General features: G+C 39.8%; 1 protein-coding gene across 4 annotated transcripts; it reads left to right on the top strand.

Moving 5' to 3' along the window:
- Positions 1 to 912: 912 nt before the first annotated feature.
- LOC133903705 (filament-like plant protein 4) lies at positions 913 to 9,177 on the top strand. 4 transcript variants are annotated; one of them, XM_062345145.1, is made up of 6 exons: positions 913 to 1,354; positions 3,948 to 4,038; positions 5,114 to 5,309; positions 5,508 to 7,851; positions 7,976 to 8,030; positions 8,297 to 9,177. In XM_062345145.1, exons 2-6 carry the CDS (start codon positions 3,949 to 3,951, stop codon positions 8,732 to 8,734), a joined length of 3,123 nt encoding a protein of 1,040 aa, XP_062201129.1. In that variant the 5' UTR covers positions 913 to 1,354; position 3,948; the 3' UTR covers positions 8,735 to 9,177. The 4 variants fall into 4 exon arrangements, with proteins under 4 accessions (XP_062201129.1, XP_062201130.1, XP_062201128.1 ...); XM_062345146.1 differs by having other exon boundaries at positions 3,920 to 4,038; XM_062345144.1 differs by having other exon boundaries at positions 3,916 to 4,038.
- Positions 9,178 to 9,775: the final 598 nt, after the last annotated feature.

The following is a 9,775-nucleotide window of genomic DNA, read 5'->3' as shown; positions in this document are numbered from 1 at the left end:
AAAAGCTGCAGCTGGACAGCTCAAACGGCACTGCAAGTTGGCACGGAAAACAACTGAATAGATCACTGAGTTGAGCTGTTTAACAAACCAATTTGTCAGTGATTATTTACTGTACCAAACTCTTTTGGAACTAGTTGTGATGACAAAAAAAATATCTATCTTAAAATTTAATCGTATTATCTATCTCGACTACTTCACATAAAATCTCTGAATGCAATTCTGCTCGTGCTCAATCTGGTTGACAAAACAATTATGAAACAATTTGCCAGTTACCTGGTCATGTATTTTGCATTTTTTTTTTGCTTGCATACAAATTTTGACTTGGGAATAAGAGAGTACTATACTGTATTTTGGACGGAGTTTCTTGCTCTAGCGATGAAGTGAGGGCCTACATATTTTGGAATTTTTGTGTGTGCAGTGTTGACCTCTTGACTTTCAGTGGTAGTCTCCGGGAGTCAATTTTGTTCTTCATAAAAAAATAGTCAAAATATGTTGTAAAAAATCAGCCTTTTCTACGCATTGGCAGTAACTTGCTGACGCCCAATCCGTACTATCTTTTTTCATTTACACCTCATTTGCAATAATTAATAGTTAATCAGATTATTCTAAGTCAATAATTAGTAACCACCTATGGGTATGACGGTGGTGGAGGGTAAAACAACTGCACCAACTATAATTCAAATATTATGTTCACATCTTACGCATAAGTGTTTTCGTCGGTGTTATCTGTAAGTATGTAATATAGATTTACTCGTAGATGTATAAATCTTATGTGCATATATATATATAGAGAGAGAGTGTAATGTGTGAACTTCTTCTTATAAAAAATTAATAATTAATCAGCATGAAAGCATGGTCAGTTAGCCAAGTGTGCTGCAACTCATTCACCCAACTCTTCCTCTCATCGTCACCTCCCCCAGCAGCGCAGCCATTCTTCTAACTTCCTTCCTTTTCTCTCTCTCTCTCTCTCTCTCTCTCCCCCCCAATCCCCTGCTTTCCTCTACCCGTCCCACACCCCGCCCTCAAACACAGGGAGGCGGAAGGTGCATTGCCATTTGCCAAGCTGGGGCTGGTAGTGCAGGAGTGGTAAGGGTGGAGGAAAAGGTTGGGGAAGACAGGCAAGCAGACAAAAAGGGTAAAGCAGGGGCCGGAGGATTAAAGGCAGAGGACTGAGAGTGAGGGCAAGAGAGTGAGAGGGGGGAATCCAATCCAGTCCAGTCCAGCCCGCGCCTGATTGGGCGCAGGAAGGAGTGAGCACGAAGCAAAGCTAGAGGCGACCGGAGCAGAGAAGAAGGCCAGCTCGCCGATCGGATCGGGACGCCCGCCGGAGAGCCTCCCCGCTCGCTCGCGCTCGGTGAGCCGCTGCCTGGTCTTCTCCCTTCCTTTCTTTCGTTTTCTACGGCGCTTGTGGTTTCTTGGCAATGGCTTCTTGGTCCTCCCCCCCCCCCCTTGCGCTGCAGGGCGTATTCTTGGGAATTTCGGCTGCACATTGCGGCGATTTAGCGTCGCATCTCTGGCTGTTTTCTTTAGCCACGCGATTTTGTTTCCTGTGAATTTGGCACTTCGGCTGCCGTGATTATTTTCCCTTCGTGTCTTGAAGATTTCTGGTGGTATGAGATGAATGCCACGCTTGTTGCGTCCCGATTCCGGTAGCACCTGCAGGCAGAACCCCTCTAGTCCACCATGCCATTAATCTTGCTGATGGCCGTACGTGCGGAGTTAGCTCGGGAGGTTTTAGTTCTACTCCCAATATTCCACATGCCCTTTTTACAGTTGTTCTCCATCACCGCAGCTACCGATGGCAATTGGCAATTGATCCCTCGCCTGCCCTGCACACCCCTGTAGAGTAATCACCAATCTGGTAGGTGCAAGTACAATGCTGGAACAAGAAGGTAAAAAAAGAGCAAACTTTCTTCTTTGTTTCGTTCTTCTCGAGAGTCGCAAACTTGGCTACGGCGGTCGTTTTTGTTTGCGGTCCTGCCATCGGCCGGACGTCCGTTGGGAAATTTTTCATCAGACCCTTTGTCCTTATGTCGCAATATCAAATACCAACTTCTACAACATCGGAGAGAAGTGTCTCTAACATGGAAAAACATGCACTAATATAGTTCGTTATATGCATCTGATTTCAGGAGAAAATATCCTTCGCAACATCACTTCATGTTGCACACAACATTTTCGGTGAAACCTCATGGGTGCAAAATACGAAAATAACTATAGCAATAAATTTCTATAACATCTGAAATATTAAATTTGAACATCTGAAATATTAAAGATACGAAAATATAGGAATTAACTCAAATAGATAATTTTTTTGGGTCCGGATCTGTATACAAGAGATTCTGGAATGCAACAGACAAAAATAATTATGATAATAAATTTTCATAACGTCTGAAATATTAAATTTGAATATCTGAAATATTAGAGATGCGAAAATATAGGAATTAACTCAAATAGATAAAAAATTTTATATCTGGATCTGTACACAAGAGATTTTGGGATGCAACATAGGAAAATAATTATTCCAATAAAATTCTATAATATTTGAAACATTAAACTTGAACGTCTGAAACATCAGAGATAACATCATAGATGCGAGCTGGGACACAGAAATAAACTCAAATGGATAATATTTTTGGATCGGCCCAATGATAGGCTATGGACTGAGCGGGCCGTTCCGTCCGATACGCCCGGACGTTCGAGTTATAGCATTTCCGTTTTTGTTTGCTTTCTTTGCTCGTTCTTCTTTTTTTCATTCTTTGTAACCCATCGGGTTCCTCTATTTTAATAAATTGGCAGCTCTCCTGCTGGTTGGCTTAAAAAAAGCAAAAGAACACGCGAGGCAAATTCACATTCCACATTTGCCTTTTTTTCAGTCTTCTTGCGGCGAGTCCGGCAATGTGGTAGGGGTCACGGTGTCTAGTTCCTTGTGGGTTTTACGTTTTCCTGTGGTGCCCGGAATATGTGGCGGGCTGGCGGCACAGTTGCAATGTGTTCTGAATAAGATTGGTTTGGTTGGGGTGAATTGGTAGATGCGTCTCGCTTGTGCGTGTCAGTGCATCCCTAATGGTCATGTTCTGGTTGACGCATGATATACTTGATATTTTATCGAGAATTGATTAAGTTGGATTGGTTGACGGTCACCTGCTTTGTTAAAATTCTCATGTTGGAAGCGAAGTGCTATTTTGCTTATTTTAAACATGAGAATGATCCCCAAACTTAGCGCGCTTATGGAATCTGTTGATTTTACTACTAGCAAGAAAATAACCACACTTAGCGCGCTGCTAGTCTAAACCAAGGGTGTTTTCTCAAACAACTGGGTGTACTTCTACTTTGACTACATTGTTTGTTGCATTAAGAATGTGTTTTAGGGGTCTAATGTTCTACAAGGGTGCATAATTGTTGTCATGTAGTACTACTGGGGTTGGAGCCTTGTAGGTATAATGGGACGGAACTATTAACCGATTTTTCTGTTGCATGTGCTTGGATGTGTGTGCTGCTTCGTGCACAAGTTAAGAGGCCCTCTGTCCTATGTCTGGAGGTGTACTCCTGTGGACGAGGCAGAAGTTGTTGAGTAGATCATTGTCTGTCCTTGGCTGAATAGTAGTGAAGTTTGTGCAATACTTACCCAACAACCAAACAGTTTTGGATTGAGGGGACTTGTGTATGAGAACTATCTTCCTGCCGGCAGTGTCTGTCGTAGAAGCCTTGTTGCCTCAAATTATGTTTACTTCTTCGGCTCGATTCCTGATTTTGTTGGATTTTCATGTCAGTTGCTCAGGATCTTTTTCCTTCCTTTCTGTTTTCTTCAGAGTTGATTGCTGGATAGCTTAACTTTACTTACTTTTGGTTCATCAGCCATTCACAACAGTATCCTTAGCAACACATGATAAATTGACATTTTATTTCTTTTAGTTAGCTGATATATATTTCAACACGCCAATCAGGATGGATCGACGAAGCTGGCCTTGGAAGAAGAAATCTTCTGATAAATCGTCACCCACAGATGCGTTACAGAGTTCCAATCAAGGAGAACAGGTTTGTGCCACTCTTTGCTTGCTTCTAATCTTGGTATATTGATATTGTCATCTATTCACTTTGTGCCCCATTTGTGGAAATATTATGCACCTTATTTGGTTTATTTGTTTGAAGTACTTTCTTAGATCTGAAAAAGAATATAGAAGTGTAATCGCTTTACTTCATTTCTCACAATCTGGACATGCAGTGGCTATAGAAAGGCCTTTTCTTTTAGTCGTTCATTTTTCCTTCTTCCCCACCTATCATCATCATTTCAACGAATAACCTTACATAAACCCATTAACAATACTGAAAAGAAGCCTCTTTCTATGGTTGTATTAGCTGCCAAAAGGATGAAACTGTACTCTTATACCCTGTTCTTTGCTTAAATATTTAATACCTTTACATGGTATGGATAGTCCAATACCATTGTCTTCTCATGGCAGGAGACACAATTGTGTTACTTAGATGTCAACCAATGCTTTCAATTCTCTAATTTCATTAATATAACTCTTGTGACTTCGTGCTTAGGCTTTAACTTGACATACGAAATTGACAAAACTAGCGAACAAACTGAAGAGTTGTACCTTTTTTATTTGCCGTGGAGTACCAAACTTCTGTTTTACAGCATGCATACTTTCTGTGTATTTACATGCAATTTCTGTTTACAATATTTACTTCTTTGGTAGTACCCAAGCATCACTGTGAGCACATGGTAAAATTAACCATGAGATGCTCACCAGTAACTACAGTCTTCAATGTTCATGCGAATTTTCTTACACCAACTGTTGAAATAAAACTCACATGACAAGCTTCAGATTTGAATGATTTTTGTTTTTGTTTTGTTGTTGGGTGTTGTTCTTCTTTTTTTTTTTTTTTTTTGCCTCAAGCCTGTTGTTACTCCCTTAGTAGTAGCAGTGCATTTAGTCCTTGATGCTATGGCACACCACTGATTTAATCATTAATTGTTCATGATCGTCAGTAACATGCCTCCAAAGTTGATGTTTCTAAAAGAGTGTTTATATTGAACCAGTGTGATGATTAGTATGCTTCTTGGTTGAGTGTTCCCTTCTTTACTTTTTCTTGTCTTTTGCAGGATGAAAAAGTTCCAAAATTTGTGCAGATTTCATCAGAAAGATATGAACATCTTACTGAATTAGAGGAACAAGTCAAACTACTGAATGAAAAGATAAACGTCTTGAATGAAAAAGTATCTGCTGCACAAAAAGAGAACACCACCAAAGATGGTCTAGTAAAGCAGCATGCTAAAGTGGCTGAAGAAGCTGTATCAGGTGGAGCTGATCGCTGTCATTCTTTACTTCCCCTGTTGTAATTTCCATTGAACTCAAATTGATGGATGTTTATGTGGTAGCATTCTGTTTTGGTGGAACATATGTTATAGTAAATCTACACCACCTTTTAATTGTGATTGTGGAATGAATTTAGCTGATCTAAGAATTCATTAAACTAATACCGTTTCATACTGTCAGGTTGGGAGCAAGCTGAAGCAGAGGCCTCGGCACTGAAAGTTCAACTAGAAACTGTTACATTGTCCAAGCTAGCAGCTGAGGAAAGATCTGCGCATCTGGATGGTGCTCTAAAAGAATGCATGAAGCAGGTGAGGACAGTGAAGGAAGAAAGTGAGCAAAAACTGCATGATGTAGTCTTTGCAAAGACCAAACAGTGGGAGAAGATAAAGGATGAACTGGAAGCCAGGTTAGCTGAGTTCGAACAGGAGCTGATTAGAGCAGGTGCTGAGAATGATGCACTCTCTAGATCTCTTGAAGAACGGGCAAACTTGCTGATGAGAATTGATGAGGAAAAAGCTCAAGCAGAAGCCGAGATCGAAGTGTTAAAGAGCACTATTGAGTCAGGTGAAAAGGAGATAAACTCTTTAAAGTATGAACTTCATGTTGTCTCCAAAGAGCTTGACATTCGCAATGAAGAGAAGAACATGAGTGTACGTTCATCTGATGTAGCAACCAAGCAACACCTGGAGGATGTCAAGAAAATATCAAAACTTGAAGCAGAATGCCAAAGATTACGCGGCCTTGTTAGGAAAAAGTTACCTGGGCCTGCTGCATTAGCTCAAATGAAGATGGAAGTGGATAGTTGGGGCAGAGATCAGGGAGACAACAGATTGCGGCGTTCCCCTTCAAGGAGTTCTACCTTCCAACATCCTATGCCCCCATCTCCTGACTATGCTCTTGAAAACTTGCAAAAAATGCAGAAAGAGAATGAATATTTGACTGCACGTTTATTGTTGATGGAACAAGAAACCAAGATGTTAAAAGAAGCATTGTCAAAGTGTAACAACGAGCTACAGGCATCCAAAAACTTGTGTGCTAAGACAGCAGGCAAGCTCCGCAGCATGGAACTTAACATGTTGAGTGGTAGCCTGTATAAGAGTCCAACAAATTCATACATCGATACCTCCTTCGATGGTGCATCAAGTCAGAAAGGAAGCAACCCACCAAGTTTGACTTCAATGTCTGAAGATGGTGTTGATGATGCAAAGAGTTGTGAGGAGTTTTGGGCCAATTCTTTGGTGTCCAAATTCTCACACTTCAAAAAAGATAAAGGAGGTAAGCGCAGTTTGACAGAAAACTCAAATCAGATGGGCCTCATGGATGACTTCTTAGAGATGGAGAGATTGGCATGTTTATCTTCTGAAGCTAAAGGATGTGATGGCATTGTTGACAAGAAGAAGGTTGGTAAAGTTGAGGAAACTCTCTCCACTATCACTAAAAAAGAGAGTGACAAAAATTCATCACCAGCTTTGCAGTCACCAGGTTCTCCATCTAGTAGTGCGCATCTGACTGATAACTCTCCGCTTTCCAAACTGCACTCAAGAATTTTTACATTGTTGAGCTCTCAATCACCACAGAACAATGTTGTGAAGGTACTGGATGGTATCAGGAATATCGTAAGGGATATTGAAGAAGAGGCAGAATTTGTGAATTTAAACAAAATTCAACATGACAACATTGTTGATTATGGATCTTCAACAAAGCAAGCCAAAGCCTTGGTGATTATGGATCATGGGCTTAAAAATGCCATTTCAAAGATTCATGAGTTTGTCAAATCACTTATTAGACGAGCATCTGAGTTACAAGGAAGTAGTTCCCACTATGATGCAGTGTCTCAGAAGATAGAACAGTTCTCCAGAATAGTTGATAAAGTTCTGTCTGATGGCCATGGCCATGGTTTAAATGAGATTGTGATTGCATTATCTGAAATCTTGCTGGAAAGTGGTGAGGTTAAACTGGCATTGTTGAGAGAGAGTGTTAATGAGGCAGAAAGCAATAATGTAGATTGTGTTGATAAAGTGACGCTACTGGAAAACAAAGTGCATCAGGAGCCACCACAAGATAGTGTGTCTGGAGTTTGTTCACTTATGCCCCATTCATCTTCCGAACCTGATTTTGAGGGTAGTCCTAGTGATGCATCTGATGTTAAAACTGCCATTCGGATATGCACACCAGAGGAATACGAAAAACTGAAATTGGAAAAGGGAAATTTAGAGATGGAATTGATGCTGTGCAATGAAATGATTGAAAGTACAAATCTCAAGTTTGGTGAGATGGAGAAAAACCTTGAAGACCTTACATCGAAGTTGGCTGCCTCTGAGAAATCAAATAACTTGGCTGAGACACAGTTAAAGTGTATGGCTGAATCATACAAAACACTTGAATTACAAAAGGTGAAACTAGAAGAAGAAATAAGAGTTTTACAGACAAAGATAGATAATTTATCAGCTGACCTTGCTGAAGAAAGACAAATTCATCAGGAGGACATAGCCAAGTACAGAGATCTCGAGGAGAATATGGAAAGGTGAATTTTCAGTTCTCTAGACTATTCTTTCAGGTCATAGCAATCTTGTATTCCTGAATCTATCTATCTATTATTTATTATGACAGGTAGTTTCTCTCCTGACCTTTTCTTTTCTGTTATCAAGGTATGAGAAGAATTCCTTGTGTGTAGTTGAGGATTCAGGTACAAAATTGAAGCAGGTATGTTCATAAATCCTATATCCTGAAATTCCTTTTCACTTCATGTAATGATTTATTGATAATGATTACATATGCTTTCACTATGATATTTATTTATGCCCAGCTCTCATTAATTATTCCTATCTTCTGTTAGACCAAACACGGTTCTACAAATACTGCCCCCCCTGTACTCTGTATTTATCTGAGTTGATGTTTGTAAACATGAAACTGCTGCATGTTTTCCTGCTAAAGGTAGATGTTTAATATCTTCGTTTCATTAATGACAGGAGAAAGAGATAGCCGCAGCAGCAGAGAAACTTGCTGAGTGCCAGGAGACAATATTGCTTCTTGGCCGGCAGCTGCAAACTCTGCGCCCTCCGCCAGCAGAACCTTTGGTTTCTGCACTAAACAGACAACGGGTGGGAGAGTTTTCAGAAAATCAAGCTGGACCAGCTCAAGGCATACATTCTAAGAAGCCGTCAGGTCAATTTGATGCAGATTATACATTATCAAGTGCGCCGGGAACAGGAAATGTATCTCCCCTAAATGGATATAGCGCACACAAAAGCCCCTCTAATGTAGCTGGGAGCCCTTACTTTACTTCACCGAGCAGTTCTAAGTGTCCAAAGCACAGATCAAGATCTTCATCTTCCTCATTTTCTAGTCAGCTACCAGAGAAACAGGGTCGAGGTTTCAGTCGGTTATTCTCAAAAGGCAAGAGCTAATGCTAGCGGCCTATATTTTTGGTTTATTTATTTTCATATCCTGGTGAGCGATGCAGGTCAAGATTTATGCAAGGCAAGCAGTAAATCAGTTTGTGTATCCTGCGCATGATATCTGTGTTTAGGGATTTTAGTATCTGCTCGCGGATGAGTTATATCCAGATTTAGTATGTTAGTAATAGCCAGTAGCTTGCCTAGAGTTATTTTGGTTGATTGTTTGCTTATACCTCAATGGAACCTCACTGTAAATTAGCCTACAAGTGTGAAGATTGAAGATGTGGTTTCTTGTGTGTTAGATTTCCCTTGTGGAGGATTAATTAATTTGTGTATTGTGCCATACTTAAGTTTGATGTACAGTTAACTTGCATATGTAATATGTTGAAGAATTGTTATCCAGACTTTTCTGTCAAAGTTGAAAGGCCCTGTATGCGAACTCGTGTCCTAACTGCTAACATTTGAAGTATAATTTGTGTTTTCTTTACAATTTCCGACATTTTATTAATGCTGTTGCAACTTAGCTCACATCTTTCTGTTTTCTAAGATCGACCGTGATGAATTTCGTGCAAGAATTGATAGATCTTTTGACCCTGCTATCCAGCCTAGTACCTTTGAATGTACGAACTTAACTGCTTATTTTTTTGGATGTGCAGGTATTTTAAGTGTAACCATACAAGCTAAAATTTCAAGTTAACTGTAGATGCGAAGCCTTTTCTAGCTCTGTTCTCTTTTATTTTATCATCCAAGATTGCTTGTGGGCAGACTTTTACAGCTTTTTATTTTTTTGTATTTGTTATATAAAAATAGTATTGATAGGTTTGTAAAAAATATTTTCATACAGTTCTATTTTACCAACTTTTGATAACTTATAATTAGGAAAAGCAAGTCCAAGACGTGTATTAGGTCAATATCATAAACATGTAAACAAGAATAGAGAATGGATCCAATGATGCAAGTTACGTATTACTGTGATAGAGTTACATTTTGAAGCTATGGTTAGCTATTACTTTTTTTTTATTGGACACTTACCAAGCTATTTTATTTTTG

Source organism: Phragmites australis, chromosome 21 (assembly GCF_958298935.1).
Source record: "Phragmites australis chromosome 21, lpPhrAust1.1, whole genome shotgun sequence".
NCBI classification, from domain to species: domain Eukaryota; kingdom Viridiplantae; phylum Streptophyta; class Magnoliopsida; order Poales; family Poaceae; genus Phragmites; species Phragmites australis.
The sequence above is the reverse complement of the archived record's forward strand: the minus strand, read 5'-3'. Positions and strand labels throughout refer to the sequence as shown.

Excerpts from the sequence above, each read along its gene's own strand:
- LOC133903705 (XM_062345145.1), top strand. The coding sequence starts at position 3,949 with ATGGATCGACGAAGCTGGCCTTGGAAGAAGAAATCTTCTGATAAATCG. Across the intron at positions 4,039-5,113 it reads GTTCCAATCAAGGAGAACAG|GATGAAAAAGTTCCAAAATT; the intron begins GTTTGTGCCACT and ends TGTCTTTTGCAG. Across the intron at positions 5,310-5,507 it reads GGCTGAAGAAGCTGTATCAG|GTTGGGAGCAAGCTGAAGCA; the intron begins GTGGAGCTGATC and ends TCATACTGTCAG.